Genomic DNA, 20,119 nt, shown 5'->3' with positions numbered 1-20,119 from the left:
ATTCTAGAAGTATGGAGTGCACTGTGAGTGGCCGGAGTACGTAAAGCCTTCGATACAATCTTTTACCCCAACCATTGACATGGATCGGTCTGGGAAATAAAAATTATTCTATTCTGCCCATGACTCACCATTAGGTGATCGAGCAGGATGCTCAGTATGAGTCGTTCAGTCTTATGGTTTTTTATTTATCCATTTCGATCATCTTTGAGTAAATAGTTGCCTCTGGGGTTGGCATAGTACACATTATTGTATAGTATGTATTTTCATCTTAAAAAAATAATACAATAGACAAATATCATTTCTTTAGACTCATCGAAGGGTAGTATAATAATACTCATAGTAATATTCTAGTCATTTTTTCAAACCCTGTATTTTAGTATAAAGATGTGTTGTATTTTATTCTGTGAATGTGTTTTCTAGAATCCATTGTGTATGTGATGTTATTTTTTTAGCAGAAATTATGATGGCATGTAACCGCTTTCCCACCATATTAGATTTCATATATTAATTTCCTTAATTCTGCGGCTGTTTTTCATTGATTCCTGTGAATATGAATCATTGAAATCCATAATATTGTACCAGTGATATTTTAATACTGTAATATTTTGTAAATAATTTGTATATTTTTTGTAAAATATCCAATAAAATGTGACATTTCACGCTAAAATGTGAGTTTTTAAAACCGCCTAATTTCCTAGTAACAAAAATAGTAAGGTAAAATCAATTTTTCTTAAAATATTCAAAAAAAAACCGGAGCCAATTTCCGTGAAAAAGCGATTCCCACTTCAGATCGGTGGAACTAGAAGTTAAAAGTTGCCAGTCTAATATATTATTTTAGTTAAAATATAAGTTTCGATATTAAGTTCTTCGATGAAATACAGTTAAAAGTATTGTAAAATAAGAAAAAAATAAATATCTTCTATACAAAGAACACATAATTAAAATTATAAATTAATCGGAAAAAATAAAAAATAAATATTTTTATGTATGGAAAATTGTGCAACTTATTATGACAACATTGTGTGCAAGCCCAAAACAAACCTCGTTTCGCTTGTTCCCGTTTGTTTTGTTAGTACACAAATACGCAATACCGCTGATCTAATTAAAGAAAAAACGGACTGATTCAACCGTTTCTTTTTCCAAAATCCCGCCGCGATACAAACCCACAACTGACTAATCGTTTAGGCAGTGTTTTTCGGGGTTGTAATTGAAATGGATCCCGAAAATAGCGCTTCGGATGTCGAAAACGTGGCGGGCTCGACTGAAATGCTACCGCCGGCAATGATCCCCGATAGGGCCATGGGTGATGCCGCCGGGGGCTCGGATCGTATTAAAAGAAAGGTTAAGAAGATTTCTAGGCAAGGAAGTAGAGACAACACCGTTGTCGTGGGACCTATTCCCCAACATAGAAGCTGGAAAAACAGCAGGAGACCGCGCAATGGACACGGTAGAGGACTTCCGAAGAAAGGTTCGTGACAACATTTAAAAACATGGATTCATATCGTGCATATTCACTGGCAGCCAAATCTAACGATTTAATCGGATTGCAAAATGTATGTTCAGTATTAGATCGCCATGCCGCTAACCCTCGCGGATTTCAACTTGACTTTTTGAGTTGTTTTTTCGGTCCATATGCGTGCGTAGATAAGTACCTAGCGGCTGTACTCGCAATTTAATATGCGTATGCTTTGTGCATCGGTATGCATTTGACACAGAAGTGCCGAGTATAGATTGTAGCAATCCATATTCTGCAGCTGGCGGTAGTTTTTATAAAATACAAATCATGTAAAAGGGCTGCGTTCTCCTTTTATATAATTAATTCAACAATTTTGCGTTTTTCAAGGTCACGCAATGTTTACAAACATACCCCTGTGAATATTGTTATTATTATGTTATGTTTGATGTCAATATTTTGAAGGCCGACTTATAGGGCACAGACAAACGTTAGGTACCATACCTTCTCCTTTTGAAATAGTACCTATGTATTGTACAAATATATTTTCGATTAATGAAATCGTGCATGATTATTTTTCTAGGTTTTGAGTGTTTAGGTTCGAGCCGGTTCCGAATTTTGTTTATGTCATCTTTTGCATACTTACTCCATTTCATTTGGTTATTGCCATCGGTTTGAAGGAAGGCCCACTATCTTAATAATAAACAATATTAATTATTATAGACCTCAGTTTGAAGTTTGAATATGCTGTCAGAATGTGTAGGTAATAATTTGATACATAATTACTATTATCAGGGGCGCATTCACCGTATTCTCATTGCGCACAGGCGTATGGCCCCACGCTGACCGCTGACAAGTGGACCCAAAATTTTAAAAACTTTCCAAAAATAGTCGTTCCGCATTATAGGTATTAATCATGGCCCCCACAAGGGGGCTGACAGGGCTCTGGCTTAGAGGCCCGGGCTTTTAGGAAGGGCCCGGCGTGGCAGGAGATAAACACACCAAAAATTTTCTATAAAAAAAGTCGCCAGATTTTTGTTTTATTTATTTTTGGTGTGTTTCCTGACTAATAAAAATGACTATTTATCCAATATGGCAAAGGGTCGCATGGAACTCGGCTATCATCACAAAGGGGGTAGCGATCTGTGCTTCATAATATTATTATGATGCCGAGTGCCGCCAATTCAAGTGGATTTATTTAAAAATACCAAAAAACGCTAAACAGATTACTACCTATACGGAATTTAATTTTACACGTAACCCTGGAGTTCCGCGGAATACCATTTGGGGAACACTACTGTAGATGACTTTAGTAGAAAATTATCTAACTGCCCTCAACCGTCATTGCCTCAACCTCAACCATAAATGTTGGGGGATCCACCAAATATCGTTTTTTAATCTATAGAAAGCTGTCGAATTACAGATGAGTTGTACCTACCTACCTACCAATTTTTAGTTTACCTTAGTTTTTATTATGTAGGTAGGTAGGTATGATAGATAGGTATTATCTACCAACGTTTTAGAAATTATGAAGCACGGTTTATAGTGTCCGTTACCCGTTCTATTCAGGTAGGTATCTGCTTAAATTTTATAATTTGACCATATTATTATTATTTCGTCCTATATGGGGGCCTCAATCAGTGTTGCGAGTAGGCTAAATTTGCTTTCGTGTTTAATAAATTTATTGTATTAATTAAAAGTATTATTTTAATATCTAAAATTCTAACTCTTGGGTTTCAAATAGGTATATACCCACCTAGTAAGATAATTGGTTTTCCCATCGCTTAAGTGATTTGAATCCATTGGGCAGCGAAAAAAGTATTTCAAACCTTGTTTAGTGGATTCCTTACATGGCCTAGGTACCTACATCACAACTAAATATTATAATATCGTCTCTGTTCTGGCAGAACACACTAACTGGAGAATACTAGTTTTGAGTAATTTGACTTTGAAGTTGTTAAAATGTTTGAAATGGTCTATCATGTGAGTTTATTAAGTAATCGTAAAAAGGATGACTTTATTTATTATAAGGTTTCCAGACGGTAAAGTTTGAAATAAGGAACATTTTGGTATAACTAACTCAATATGTCATTTTTTCGAATTAGTGTCTTCTGCCAGAACAGTGACGATATAATCTTCATTATGGAGTTAGAATTTTTAGTGCCTGATAATAAGAAAAATTGTGTATAAATAATGACATACTTAATGGTTATTTATTTTAACTAATATTAATTTGAGTTATGATTTCCAATAAATTGAATATGTAATTAAATTCTACAAACTCACAAAATAAATTGCTTACGTTTATATTTTCATAGAATAGGTATGCTAATCGTTTAAGTCGTTACTGGTGGGAGGGTCTCTAAACATTCAGACACGTAATATATTTTTTTTTATTAGATAAGCGAACATAATATTATTATTGTAAAATTGAAAAAGTGAGAAAAGTAATAAAAAACGTATGATAAGATAATACCTACCTACATATTATCTCATAATAGGTATTGTGATATAAATAGGTACCCCAACGAACTGCAGAATTTTTATCAAAGTATTTTGTGATGAGTAGGCACTTGTGATACCTAGATATCCAATATTATATTATTTTATTAATATTATGCTTTACTTATTAATTTTATTATCAACCAACTCTGTGGTTAGTGTTGTGTTCGATATTAAACATAATATCGAATTACAATGCATACAAGCCCACAAGCAATACCTACTATAATTTATGAAAGAATGTTTTGCAGCAAGTAAATAATAAAATACGTATTGCATTGTTGCCGATTTATTTCTGTAAACTTGGCAAAATATAATGTTATCAAAAGTGTCAGCCTTTTGAAAATAAAATATAATATAGGTAGGTAGGTAATAGGTACCTACCTAGTTCTAGCTAATGAACGCTGCTGGAGTTCATAGGATATTAATATTTTGTATAGGTACTTTCCATTAAATTTGAATACCTAATGAAGTGTCTACAGTAAAGTTGTGCAAAATAATAAAGACGATAACTTAGCGGCTATTTATTTTATTTATACTCTTATTGGTACCGTTGTCTATTCTTTCTCTGTTGAAAATTGAAAACTTTTCGAAATTCGAATGAAAGTTGAATTCCCTTTCGTTGGTGTTGCTTGTTACTGTTGTTGTTTACGTTTTAGTCACTTTCCCTATTTGTTTTCGTGCCCAAGGTCAAACGCATGTTCAACGATAACATCGCGCAGCCGCCAAAAGATCGTTACCTACTTCGCCTATTTTCATTATGATACATAGGTACATATCTACAAATAGAATGACAATGTTTAAATGTTGAATTTATAAATTAGAACGGAATATTGTGGGCACTTATCTACTTTGGCGCTATATAGGTACATATCTACAAATAGAATGACAATGTTTAAATGTTGAATTTATAAATTAGAACGGAATATTGTGGGCACTTATCTACTTTGGCGCTATAAATTCAAATGCATTACGACGTACGTATATGTTACGTTTTCAAAAATAATTGTTAGCACCGCCGAGTTTGACTGCGTACTTGCGTTACGCATGCATTTTAAATGGATATAAACATGATAATATGTAGTGTATCTATATACACCTTTAACTTCAATGAGGTGTGCAGTTTAGTTTGTTAAATTTGAATGTTTATTGATTTGTCAGCGAGCCATTGCCGATGTGTTGTTGTGCACGTAATAGGCAGGTGCTGCCAACGGGTCAATGGGGCGTGTTCTATTCTTGCCCTATTCAAAACTTCTTTTGCTCGCAGCTCGCGATCGTTCGAACCTTTTTACGGTGCTTACCGACTACCGGCTAATTTATTACTTTTTAATTCATAATACGTGGCCATAATGTCACTAATGTTATTATTAATTCAATAATTTATTCTGTAGGCATGGCCACATTGCACTAATCCCCGCGTATTTATGTATGATTCGTTTGGCTTTTGAAAATACTAAGCTGATTGATTATCTGGTGAATGTTGATTAGTATGCCTACTTCGCGACAATATATTATAATATTTTTTAAATATATTAAGTATATCTTGGCGTTTGTTAAATATTGGACATTGTAAAATCTCGATGTTTAAATTTAATCGGAAATGTAGGCGCCATGCCAAGATTTTTATTTATCAATTTATACGTGATTTTGTGGTGTTATTTTCAAAATAAAATTTTAAATGCTCGTACTTTTTTATATTATCTGTAATCCTGTTCCAATTCCACTATGAAGTTTGTTAAAATTTTGTTTTACGAGAAATGGATGTTAGGCACTTGATCAATCTATTAGGTCCATGCAAACGCATATTATTGATAACGACATGTGAATTTGCCAGTCCCGTATTTCGAAGCCGAGACCCGCGACTTTATAAGCTGACACATTACCACTCGGCTATCGCAGACGCCTTAAAAATAATAGGTACGCAGTTAAAACTAGAAAGGTAAATAAAAAAATACTGCATTTTTTAATGTCGTTGATAATTCGATTAATTACTTTTTTAGTTTCTGCCATAATGTGTCTAAATAATAAATGCCCAAGTACCATGCTACGATGAGACTGGTACACAATGCACATAGCCTGATTTAAAAAAAATCTCGCGAAAATATTATGACGTGATCGTGCTTGTTTTGCGAATTTATGACCGTTACTGTATAAACACTTTTTTATTTTAAATAAATTTATCGCGTTCTTGCCACTGACATATCGTGCTCGCGCGTCGTTGATTAGTACCCCTGCAATTTACCCGAAACCGAAACATACTGTCAACGCATGACTATTTTCGTGTTGGTTTTTTGTTTACAATCTTTTTAGTAGCGTGTTTTGTTTTCCCGCTAAGTAGAAGCGGAATGCTCATTTTAATGGGCATTTTCACACTGCCGAATATGACTTGGCTTTCAATTTATTCTTTTAACAAACTACAATATAATGGCCTTTTATTTCCATTTATTACAAAAAATATTACCGACTTCGCCAATATCTGCTCTTATAGATACCAGCTGGCATAATTATTATTCTAGTTTCGGTTCCGCCTAATTAAAAATCGGAAACCCGGTTCCGATTCTATGAAAAAGTCAATGCCATAGATTTATATTAGAGACATTTTACTACAATTCGAAATTCAAATGCTTAAAGTAGGTACCTATTTAGGGGAGAAATATTTTCAATCATATCCTCTTCAGGTGGAGCATATGTGAATACCACAATTTATAGCTATTAAACCTCATTCAACCTACTATTAAAATGAAAGCATTCAATAATATGGGATTAGGGCAATTTGAATGTTTTGGGGGGCAAAAGGTAATCTTGAAAATCATTTGAAGATGAAGTATAGCACAAGAATCACACTAATTTTCTTCTGAGTTGTACATGTAATGTAATATGTATACATATTTACTTACACGAAAGTTAAATTAAAAATAGTATTGCCTGTGTGCATTTTTTATTTGAAGCAATCATTTTTTTTTTTCAAGAATTAGGTAACTATAACATTTTGATAGGATGGAGATATTTGAAGCATTGAAGTGGGGCTTTGCAGAAATACGGCTAGAGCCTAGCCCAAATAATGAACTATGCATACATAGCATGGCACATGTTCAAGGCATCCCGGTTCTGGGTTCTCAAGATTTGAAATGAAGGGTTCCGATTCTTGTTTCAATTAAAAATTAATTTAGAGATTGCAGGTATCGGTTCTATTTCCTGCTCTGATCTGAATGTATTACAACTAATTCTTGTAAAAAGTCTGGTAAGATCAGTACCTCCACACCACAGAACAGATTAATAAGACTGAAATGCCAGTGTTGATTTATGACTTAATGACGGTTAGGCCATAAGACACAAGAAATAAAATACTAGCCTGCTAAGTGATCTCAAATACTACCAATATTTGAATACACATTTTGTTCATCTTATCGCATATTTCTCCACACTCAATAATATCACCTTTTTACAGTGACACACAGAAGACAACCCACTTCCCATATTTTTCTTTTCCCTGCTCGATATTGAAAGTGATTGCCACATGCCAGTCACATCCACGTCCATAGTTACTGTGGGGATGTTGTGTCATAATAAATTCATCCAGATGCCTGCTACCTTCCAGAGAGAATCATTGTTTTTAGTATGCTGACAGAACATTAAAAATGATTGGTTGTTTATTGGATACCTATAAAAACGTGAAAACATAAAATAATCTAATTATACTTATTAGTTGTAGGTACTTAGCTCAGATTGATGCGCCTTATAATTAAGTTGTATTTTTTTTTATAAATACACTCGAATACTTTTTATTTGGACACTTAGGTATCTCGTAAAAGTATGTTTTTTCTTTAATCTTTGGACTAATTCTTTGTGAACAGCATCTTTTCTGTAAAAGTATACTTTCGAAAAGATGTGCTTATATTTCCCAGTCTTGGTATTCCAACAAGGAATAATTCTTTTAAATATCTACACTGGATTATTTAAAAAAGAAAAAATGGTTGAGTGCATAAAACTAATCAAACTGAAAGAGTACCTATTATAAAAAAAACCTTCATTTACGCTTTGCAGAACGTTGGCAAAACATGCGCTTTTCATGTCTGGAGTGCGGCCCTGTTTAGAAAAATTGCGAGATTGACTTATAGCTAATTTCATACATGGACCGGTGGTCCTTTTTTTGCTTCAATTTTATACATTTAGGCCGCCCCTATCTCTAGAAGATTTTTTCAACATCTTCGGTTTTTAGCCATTTGCTCAACCACTGTTCAGAGAATGGAGAGTTCTTTTATATCTTATCATTGCTGTTTATTTGATACCTCAATCAATCGCTGATGGATCACAATGTAACCCAATATAATATAAGGTGTTTTTTGTTTGTTGTGATTATCAGTTTTAATCTGATTATATTTTTATCAATTTATTAAATGCATACTGCATCTCATCATTGCGATACTTTTGAGTTTTAAAAATAAATAGTTCTATATAGGTTCAACAGATATTGACATGTAAGGACTGTCTTACATGAGGATAAAAACATACTAAGTTATGGTGGTTTTAGGAACCATAATAAAAAGCAAAAGATAAAAAACAATAGGAGGTGATAAATGCCTGGCAAGCAAAATTTATGTATGTCCAACCGTGTTAGTTTTAGAATATATAACATCGTTATACCTCCTTTAAACGTGCATGGATTTACTACTGACAGTATGTATTATCGTGCAAGTTGCAAGATTGCATTGCATGTATGAATTTTCACATGACATTTGTAAATCGAGAGATATCTGCGCCTGCGCAGTAGAATGTTAGTGGCAAACCTGCCGGAAAAAAAAAACCGAACTATACTGCGCAAAACATTTTTGACATTTACCAATTTTCACCAACAGTCAAATAGTACCAAACAATGACAACATCGCGTCTCTCTTAGCCGGCTCGCACATCACAGCTCGCCTCGTGTGCCTGACCTCCATAAATCAAAACTTCCGAGAGCGGGCGGCCAGTGTTGCATGACACAACTCGCACATCTATCTAGCGACAGTCGCGCGTAGCCTTCGAAACGCATGGATATTTCAATGTGGTAATCGGCGAGCCGGTATAGGAATTACCAATTCGTAGGTGTTTCTTTGTGACTTTGACCCTCCGACTCGGAGCCCGAGAAGGATGCAACATGTCGAATGCAACAGTCAGATGTTTTTTTCAGACGAAACAGTTGCATTCGATCAATCTGCGAATCTCCATTTGGCAACACGTGTTATGTTGTTTCTTTAAATAACGATGACGTCACATCGACGTATTCGACATGTTTTTAGGCGAGACGAGTTCCAATGTGCAATCCGACTTACACTTGAAGAATGAGATTGGCGCGATAGTTTAAAATACACACTATTGATGCCATTAAATCCATGTACGTGTACAGGCACTATTAGAGTGATGCTGAGCGAAAGATAACGATGCAACAGGCTTCGTGTAAGGGCAGTTAGAAATAAAGATGGTAACAATAATTAAATTTACCCTAAGTATGTTATCTGTGCGCAATAGAAGAAATCACAGTCTGCGCAATTTTATGGTTAGGTTCCACTATAATAACGTTAAGGTTCCACTGTGTTTCATACGCAAAGGGATCGGTTTCATACAGCCGGACAACACCATTGCTCTTTAGGTATTATTGCTCTGAGGTTTGCATATTTATTTTATCTCCTTGTAAAACAGTCTGTTCACATTAAGGTGGCATCCCATAGAAGTAAATTACAATAATGCATATTTTCTATACGATTATAGCTTTTCAGGCTTTACACTTTATGGTGATTATATTGATATCATTTCAATATTAATAATTGGTCCGCATAGTTTGCAGAAAGAGGTACTATTAGTATTATTATCATTGTACTTGATTGTATTACAATTATTTGCAGGTGGCGCTGGAGGCAAAGGAGTTTGGGGAAAGTTAGGCTCTGAACTTCTTGAAGAATACGAAGACTTCAACGACCCCAACTATGACTGTGAGAGCATCAATAATAAAGATGTCGAACTGAAGAGGGTGATACCCGAGATGACTAGGGAAGAGGTTTTGGTGAGTCTAACCCCAATTGTACCATAGCTGATTAAATATTTTTTCTTTAGACTCTGATATAGCAACATATTATTTTAGGTTATAGTTCCACCAGTATAAGTTGTCTACTAAGTGAGGGCGCCACATGCTAAGATTTGACATATAATTTAATACTTTTTATACTGTGATAGGTTTAGTTCTAAATTCTTACACCTGCCGATTTATGATGGTATATCCAGTGGCGGCTCGTCCATATGCACTGCGGAACTGCAGCACCCCCAAGCAAATTGAGATAAATGTAATATTAATTATAAATAATACATAATATAAAAAATACATAAATTTATGTATATTATATGAAAATATAAATATTATTTAAGCGTGTAATAAGATCGCCCTCGCATCGATGCATCCAATGTCCAATAATATTATCATACACCGCGGTAGGTACTTGATTTTGCACAGTACCGTTTCCGATAGAATTTGCTCGAGTTGACGAAGGGGGACGAACGGGGCTCGCAGCTGGAAGCTTAATCAGTACTGCGGGTCAGGACAGTCCGATTTCAGTATTTCGCCGTTTATGCATCACACATGAGCACGCCTGCCACAGCGAGGAAAGAAATATAGCTATAATGATTTATTAACATTGTTAAAAATTATTTCTGCAAGCAATTTATGCAAAGTTCTTTATTTTAATTATTATTATAATTAATAATTTATATTTAATTTTGATGTTATTAGTAAAATATAATTACATTTATTTTTAATCAACCGCAGCAACCCCAAATATCTTATCCACGAGCCGCCACTGTGTATATCTATAGTAAAAAACTCATCACCAGGATTGTCGAATAGGTTCACAACTTCACCCAATAATTATCATTCTATCCTTTTGTTATTTGCTCTTCAAACTTGAAACACCCGTAAAACCCCTCAATTTAAATGTTATTTCTTTGGAAATCTTTAGTATAAAAGTTAATAAAAGATAAACAAAAATCTATATTATAAAAAAGTTTCAGAATCCGAGGGATCTACGGAAACAGACAGTTTGGATATTGTTCTATCATATTATATCAGAGAGCAATGTGTTTGTAAATTGTCTTTTGATGAATTATGTTGATTTTTTGTATTGTCATTCACAGAAACGTGGGGAACCCATTATATTGGAATATTTTGAACATGGCGACACTAATGAGGCCATGGAAAGCTTTGAAGAGTTTACGCCACCTAGCCAAAGATTCACGGTGAGAATTTAATAAATCTGTTTTTAAAAATAATATCATTTGGACAGTTGTTATACGTAAAACTATATACAAATTAATGCATGATAAAGTTGTAAATAGTTTATTTTGTGCTGCGGCTACTTATGTCTTATTTTCAATTTAAAAATTTAACATGCAAAATATTGGATACCTCATTTGAAAAGTTTTTTTTTCATCGGCTTTATAATTCGATGTGGATTGTGGCCGCCTCACGAAAAGGTTGCTTAACAGTATTTAAGAGACGTGAATGTTATCCATTTACTGAACTTATTAGATCTATGCTCTGGGATTTGAACAGCAAGCAGATATGATAACACTCAGATATATGTCATAGTCGCTATTATGTTTATGATTTTATGTGGAATATACACTGAATATCTTGATTTTAAAGAAAATTGTTCTATTTTCTTTACTACGATTGGCGAGATTCAAATGCATTGTTTTCATATTGCAGATTTGTGAAATGATTGTAGAAATGGGAATGGACCACAAGCCGTCTCACAGAGAAATGTGCTCCATCCTTATTTCGGACCTGTACGGCCATATTCTCTCTGAGAGAGACATTGCTCAAGGTATGCATGCCGTTTTTTAATTTGTTCGTGATAGCTACGATTTAAGCTTTTGAAATAAGTGAAGCAATGCTATTTTCAGTCATATTTAACAATATCTTGGAATTGTAGCCATCATTGGAAATATCATTTTTTTAGTGTTGACAGATTTTAATATGAATACATAAAAATTGAATAGCTAAATCCAATGCGATGTATTGGCGAGTCAACTCACCAAAATCTGTATGTACTTTCAAGTCTTGCGTCTCCATTGCCAACGTCATGTATATTTTCAAAACAATATTTATTTTGGTGTGTGTTCACGAAAAACCTGACATGTTGATTTTTTAAATTTCACATGTTTTCGTCATTCTATGTGCAAATTATCTTCTAAAATAACATAAAATATCTGTCTTGTGATGTGTAGCTTTTGAAAATCTGCTGGGCAATTTGGAAGATTTGACGCTGGATCAACCGTCGGCGGCCGAGCTGGTGGGTAGCTTCATGGCGCGGTGCGTCGGAGACGACTGCCTGCCGCCTCGGTTCATATCTTCACAGTTGCTCAATGCCGATTGTACTCCGTTGGCAAGGTCAGTAGTCATTAGTTACAAATTGAACCTTCAGCCTAGCCATATGGTAGTCACGGTAAAATTAATATTCTGTACGTAGGTGTATCGGAAAATGGCAGCCATAAAATCTTGGTTATAACTCATCTATGATGGCCTATTGATGTTTTTTTTTTTTGTTGATTGTCCGATTCTAAAAAGATAATATGGGCGTTATTAAGTGAGATATTATAAATCTTGTAATAGGTATTATTACAGGCCACTTTGCTCCAACATTATATATTTCTTTAACCATATCCGATCTAAGCAGATCATATGGGGCGGGCCCTACATTGAAGTGGAGGCTTGAGTTAACAGATTTTTATTTATACGAAAGATGGTTAGCCACTTGCTCAACCTGTTGGGTCCATACTCGACTCCAAACACACATTGAAAAAACAATATGTGTATTTGCCAGACCCACGACATTATAAGCCGATTAGTTAGCCGCTCGGCCATTGTGAGCGTATTTGATGACAACTTATTTTCCATTCGAAATGATCAATGTTTGTAGTAATTGATAAAAGGATACTACGAGGGTGGGTCAATAAGTCCTTAGAAAAGCTGACAGGTGGCGCGACTAGTACTGTAAGCGGTTTGTTTTCATGCAGCGGCACTACCGATTCAGTATGCTGCGAAGTTTCAATCAGATTGGGTCGGGTTGTTGTGTGTTTCTTGTACATTTAAAAAAAAAATTTGCTTGTGGAAAATGGAAAAATGGAAAATGGAGAAAATTGAGTTTAGAGCTGTTATTAAACATTTTAATATAAAAGGATTAACAGCAAAGGAAATAAAAAATGAGTTGGATTTAGTTCACGGCATATCTGCTCCTTCACTTGCAACTATTTATAACTGGTTAAATGAATTTAAACGTGGTCGTACATCAACAAAGGATGAACCACGCTCAGGACGTCCTGTAGAGGTGACTACACCAGAAATGATCAATAAAATCCACGATATGGTGTTAAGTGACCGAAGATTAAAGTTGAGTGAGATAATTGAGGTTACAGGGATCTCAAAAGGTAGCGTCATTTCTATTTTACATGACAAATTGGGCATGAAAAATATTTCTGCAAAATGGGTGCCGCGTTTGCTCACAGTCGACAATAAACGCAATAGGTTGGTGGCCTCTAAAGCCCTGTTGTCGCTCATGCAACGCAATCCGGATGAATTTTTTCGTCGCTTTGTGACTGTAGATGAAACATGGATACACCACTATACTCCCGAGACGAAAGAACAGTCAAAGCAGTGGATTGCGAAGGCAAACCATGACCAAAGAAGGCGAAAACCGTAAAATCAGCTGGTAAGGTTATGGCTACTGTATTTTGGGATGCACGTGAAATTATTTTCGTTGACTATTTGGAAAAAGGAAAAACAATAACAGGGGATTATTATGCATCTTTATTTGACCAGCTAAAAAACAAAATTGAAGAAAAACGGCCTCATTTAAACAGGAAAAAAATCCTCTTTCATCAGGACAATGCCCGTGTTCACACATGTTTACGATCAATGGCTAAAATTGAAGAATTGAAGTTCGAATTGGTCGACCACCCACCGTATTCGCCAGATTTAGCCCCCAGTGACTTTTTCCTTTTCCCAAACTTAAAAAAATGGCTAAGTGGACAACGTTTTTTTTCAAATGAAGAAGTCATCGATCGGACAAATGCTTATTTTGAGGACCTTCCGAAAACTTATTTTTCTGACGGTTTAAAAAAAATTGAGAAACGTCTTACCAAGTGTATTGAGCTCCAAGAAGATTATGTTGAGAAATAAAAAAAAAATACAAAAATAAAAACTGTTTTAATGCTTTTTTCTAAGGAATTATTGACCCACCCTCGTATCTATTCATAAAATCATGTTTCACGTTTGGTTTTGCCAATAAACCCATACCTGTACATTTAACTAGGTTTGATCCTGCATGACAAACAAAACTGGTCCAAACTGGTTTGACTTTTATTTGTACACTTGTGTCAAACCTAAATCATCCTCAGGCGGTGACTGCTGGTAGTTTCTTGGGAGAACACTATTTTTGATAACCAAATACCAGTTGCTATTATCTAAAATTAATCAAGAAGACTAATTGGTCTACAACAGCGACACCTTTTTTCAATAATTGTTCTTCGTTATTGCAGGCAATCTCTGAATAAAGCCAATACACTTTTGTCTATGAAGCATGGCCTCGTCAGATTGGACAGCATTTGGGGAGTGGGAGGTGGACTTCGGTAAGTGCATGTGAATTTATTATTTTTCTTATTTACTTATTCAACCGCATATGCCATATTGGCATATTTAGACATGTGCAACTTTGTCATTCAAAATAAATTGATATGCGATTCTTGATTTCTAGATTTATTAACAGATGGTCGAACATACATGATATATCAATGATTATTTAACTGCAAGGTACAAACTACATTGTCGGAATCACATAAGATGGTAATTTAAACAGAAGTGAATAATTTGTTTTGTTCACAGGCCTGTGAAGTCATTGATTCGTCAGATGACTTTATTGTTAAAAGAGTTTCTTAGTTCGGGAGATCTTCAAGAAGCCCAGCGCTGTCTTCGAGATCTTGAAGTTCCGCATTTTCACCATGAACTTGTTTATGAGGTACATTGTTATGGTTTACAACTTATCATTCCACAATTTTATGATTATTAATTGATAAACAAGGCACCGGTTACAGATGATCATTTTGAATGGTTCTAAGCGTAAGGCCTCAGTGACAGCGTTTTGCAGTGCGGAGCGTGCAGCGAGCATGCCGTAGACACTTGTTTAACATATACGCCATATGTCCCGCTCTGCAAAACGCTGCCACTGAGGTCTTACACTAAGAAAATGAAGCCTAAATAAAATATTTGAAAGTGAAGCTTTAAAAAAAGGCGATTGAGACTGATTAAATATTTATAAATCATTTTGCATTGCAGATTTGTCTTTATCAAGATTCACGCAGCCTTACATAAGTGTAAAAAATGTTGTATAGTCGAAACTTTTTAGCTTTGGCTGTACATATACACACATATTAATGTTGTTTGTTTTGTTTGCAGACGGTGGTGATGGCATTAGAAGCAGTTAGCTCGTCAGTAGAGCAGCAGTTGGTAGACCTTCTGGACTCAATGTATTCGTCTTGCATTATCACCACGGACATGATGGAGAGGGTAATAAATCTTCATACAAATTTGAATCAATGATATTGTTTCTTCATGGATTAACCCAGTGATTCCCACCTCCCACTCAGGATTCCGCAAGACTTGCGAAAAAAAGTATGACTAGAAAGCTTTGTCATAACAGAGTAGAAAAAGGCCTATTTATAATATAGATGGAGCACCTTTAGGTAATAAACCTATTATAAATAAATAATGGTAATAAGTAATAAATAATGAAGATGTATTTGTTGAATAGCGTAATCGTTATTATTGAAGTTACCGACAGTATTGTTAAGTGCATCGGCAAACAAAGGAAGAAATGCAAATAATACAACTTTTGAGAGCAGATTTGGTGGAGATGACAAATATTTCGCCTGTGGCTCTAATCTCAGATATTATTATTATACCTATCTTAGCTAGTCTCATAATATTGTGAGGCTTTTGGCCCTCGAGCTAAGCATTTTGTTATCATCCAGAAGACTGCGTGTCTCATTCCGACTCAGATGCCTTTATGCCTACTTTAATTTAATTGATAAATATATTATTGTTTTACTCTGTAATCAACGATTCTGAAAAATAAATACGCCGCTTCTCTCTGCAAACATCCGTTGTTGTCAGTATGTCCCCGCACCGCCTTCACCCACACACATTTCGTAGAGGACACCGACATAAATTCAGGATCAGAAATACCAAGGAATTGTATGGTGATTAACATTGCCCCGTAGCTGTCAGAATCGAATGTATTAAATTATTGTCATTCTAATTTTGCATTGTCGATGTACAGGGATTCCTGCGTGTGTTCGATGACATGGCGGACATAGTCCTAGACGTGCCTCTGGCGTACATAACTCTCAATCGGTTCATGGAGCGCTGTCACACCAGGAAGCTGCTCACCGATCGCATTCACAACAAAATGCCCACCAGGTATTAATTTCTGTTTACTCTCAGACAAGATTTACTTATTAATGGAATGTTTGATAATTTACTATATGGGGTCCACATAATATGATGTCATACGATTTTGGCTATTTTAAACCTCTCACCCTGTTGTCATATTTTGTCTCGAAATCTGCCCCCCTTGTTTTCGAAAAGGAACCTAGTTGAAAATGATAGATTTCATTATTCTTTTGGAACATTTTATTCCCAGGAATGTCTACTAATGGCTCTTTGTTTGATTACTAACTTGCATACTGTTATTTGCAATTTATTTAATTAATTTAATTTATTTAAAAATAATATCCAAATTATCGAGAGGTCAAAGCGCAGCAAACTTGTGTTGAATATTTTTATAATTAAATAAATAATATTGAATATCATGAACACTACTATCATTTTATATTTTTCTTCCCTTTAGTTTTGATTTTATGGGGGGGTTGGGGTGAGCTCAAAATTACCGGTTATTCCAGACCTTGCATTTTCCTGAAAGACCCTGACTGTGTCCAACACTCCTATAAATGTTTAATATCGTTTGAATTATTTTATTTTTTAGGGGGCGCAAACGTTTTGTGTCTGAAGGTGATGGTGGAATGTTGAAGGAGCACACTCTGGTACTCAGAGAATAATCAGGAGCATGCGGATGCGGCGGCCGACTGAGACTCTTCCGAGTTGTCATGGACTTGGACTTCCGTCTTTCCGACCCGTTCAACCCGTTGATGCTGTGACAAGGAACAAATTCTTTCGACAGTTTTGTCCGCAGCACCGTTAGTTGCGACTCAATTATGTTGTCTACGACCATTTTCAGTTTCGACATTTTTACTCTTTATTACTTACTATTTTTGGCAGTCTTGTCACTAACATCTTATCGTTTTCATTCTATAATATTATTGATTACAACAGCTCTCCTCGGAAGACTGACAATACTGGTTATTGAAATCTCGACCGTTTGGAAAAATACCCTTTTGTTGATTATCACGTCAAAGTACACGTTTTAAGTTGTACTAGTGATATCAACGTTAATGACTTCATATTGACAATATTTTGTCTCATACTATGTTTATTTCTGGTTTGATTTTTTGACCCTTACATAAATGTCCAACATTAATATCATTAACATCATGATGTGAAGTACTTGTTGGGCGGTAATACTATGTATCCGCCGTGATACCAGGTATGCAAGTAGAGATTAGAATGCTCTTATCCTCTCACGGGTTTGATTCCACGGCTTTCTTTTCGGCTCAATGAATTGAGAAAATATCTGGCAATCAAACTTCATAAATAAGTCTGAGGATACCCTCTTCACTCGGAAGTCCATATTATGCACTACGGTGGTGCGAAAATGGGGATTTATGTTTTTCCAAGTACTTGGGTAGTCAATTATTGCGTAAAACAGCAGAAAGGAAGTCAAAAATTTTGAATCGGTATGTTAATTTGTGCATTTGGTTGACACAAATACCTACAAATTGATTGCTGCTTGTTATATAATATTATCAACTATGTATAACTTGGACGTTTTCTATTGAATCAATATGTAGTTATGTTTGAAACTTGTCATCTTTTATTAATTATTATTGTCATAATAGAAACACTTAATTTTTTTATTTTTGACTGGAATATAAGTGTTTCAAAATAGTTTAAAGCTTATATTTATGTATTTTTTTCGCCTGCAAAGTGTTACACGCATGTACTCCGAAATTAGTTATTTCGGTTAGACAAAATTAATACAATAACGAGACCTGATTTGATTATAAAGGTATACAACAGGGGTTGCCTATAAGTTGTCTTTACACTTTAGATCTCTATTGGCTTAATGTTTATAAAAAGTTTAATAAATGTTATACACCTAAATAATATGATATAATGAGAATATTTTTTGACTGCCGAAGAATATCTGTGCAACCTTTTACTGAGAGAAGTTACATTAATTTCTTATATTCGATATGATTTCAAGTTAATATGTAGTAAATTTCATTCATTGAGTTTTGTACACTTCACTACTTTACAAAATATTGTATTTGATTGATTCGACACTGTCTTGTAAAAAAACCACACCAATGAATAACAATTATTGTTTCGTTTATTTATAAAATTACATAATTTTTGATAGCATCCATTCCCCGCTGAAGTAATAGATTAATAATTCGGAAAGCAATAATAGTAAATTGTACAAGGTCAATACGATATTTTGTATTATTTCATGTAATGCGTTTGATAAACCGGTATCTCGCTCGGGATTCACTAATAGTTGACCCCTGACATAGAAGTATGTTATTAAACGGACTTGTGGAGAGAAATGTCTTTTTTATGTTTGTAGGAATTTTCTTTTTGACTGGAATGTTGTTTGTTTATGTTGAAGATAAAATGATATGTATTTCTGAGGTTTCTGAAAGTGCTTTTTAAGAAATAAATCTGTGAGTAGATGAATCACATCAATTATTGAATGTATAAAGTTTCAAAAATTCCTGTACCATAATTTTAAGATGTAATTTTTAGCTTAAGTGAAAAATATATAATAAAAAAAGTTATCAAAAAGTATAATTTTGTTTTACCTTTTTCCATCTTAATTCAGAGTGCCATTCATAGGTACACGGGTACATACATAGTACTCATTTTTATAATCATCTTCTTAATTTTTAGCTAGACTTCCGGAGCTGGATATGTCTCTCTTATCGCATCCGGTCCTGTACCAAATTCTGCTGATGTCATACGACCATTGAATTGGGTCAGGGTTAGTTAGGGCTGTCATATCGAAATAAAAAGTATCATTGATACCCGGTATCGGTCAAAAAATATCGATACTTGCAAGTATCTATCAACTGAAGCTCGTCCGCCAGGGATTTATTTTCCAATTTAAAAACTGTCCGAGATAGTCATATTGTTGAAGTAAATACTTATTCTGATCATAGAAATGTATCATTATAATGTGCAAGTGCAATTGGGGATTAGGATAATTTAAAAAATATCCAGGTTGTGAAGATGTGTTGCTCACAATATAGAAATTCTACTATATTAGTAACTCTAATGGGGGTTGTTTTTTCCATACGGCAGTGGTGAACTGCATTGCCTTTTTTAATAATAAACTAGCAAATACAACAGCAAAATGAGTGGCTTGAATGTGTACAGACAGGCCGTCTTCGACTTTTGTATATAATTGGTTCCTGAAAATAAATGTACAAAAGTAGACCAATGTAAAAATAGAATCAAAGTGTTTTTTTTTTTAAATTTTGGACAATGGGGAAATAAATTCATTTACGGCATCTTGATCTGCACTGGCAGCTTCTCCAGTGAATTTAAGATGTATGTATTATGTAAAGACTAGGCGGGTGGGGTACCTCAGTTTAAATTTGTCAAACCAGCCTTTACTTGCTTGAAATTCCATATTAGGATCTTTTTTTGATTGAGTTCCAATTTCATCAAGAACAATAGGTAATAACACCAGTAGACTTGCAGATCGAACCAGATTCAATGATTGTCTTCAGCAATTGTCAACTTTAAATAGCAATTGCACGGAACGATTCAGCTACCAATTCAATTGTGTTTTTGCTTGATTTGATTGGTTTATAATAATTGTACACTCAATTGCAAGTGTTCACAATTACAAATAAAGCAACAAATAAAATTAAAAAGTTAGGTACCTATTGATTGTATTA

At 34.6% G+C, this 20,119-nt stretch overlaps 1 protein-coding gene across 1 annotated transcript; it reads left to right on the top strand.

The window, feature by feature from the left end:
- Positions 1–1,056: 1,056 nt before the first annotated feature.
- Pdcd4 (Programmed cell death 4) lies at positions 1,057–19,007 on the top strand. Its single transcript, XM_085954212.1, has 10 exons — positions 1,057–1,468; positions 9,838–9,995; positions 11,117–11,218; positions 11,691–11,808; positions 12,212–12,374; positions 14,522–14,611; positions 14,865–14,997; positions 15,435–15,545; positions 16,318–16,457; positions 17,023–19,007. Exons 1-10 carry the CDS (start codon positions 1,213–1,215, stop codon positions 17,093–17,095), a joined length of 1,344 nt encoding a protein of 447 aa, XP_085810338.1. The 5' UTR covers positions 1,057–1,212; the 3' UTR covers positions 17,096–19,007.
- Positions 19,008–20,119: the final 1,112 nt, after the last annotated feature.

This window comes from Rhyacophila brunnea, unplaced genomic scaffold, assembly GCF_057557595.1.
Source record: "Rhyacophila brunnea isolate RB1 unplaced genomic scaffold, BYU_Rbru_1.0 scaffold_4, whole genome shotgun sequence".
Lineage (NCBI taxonomy): Eukaryota > Metazoa > Arthropoda > Insecta > Trichoptera > Rhyacophilidae > Rhyacophila > Rhyacophila brunnea.
This window is presented reverse-complemented; position numbering and strand designations above follow the sequence as displayed.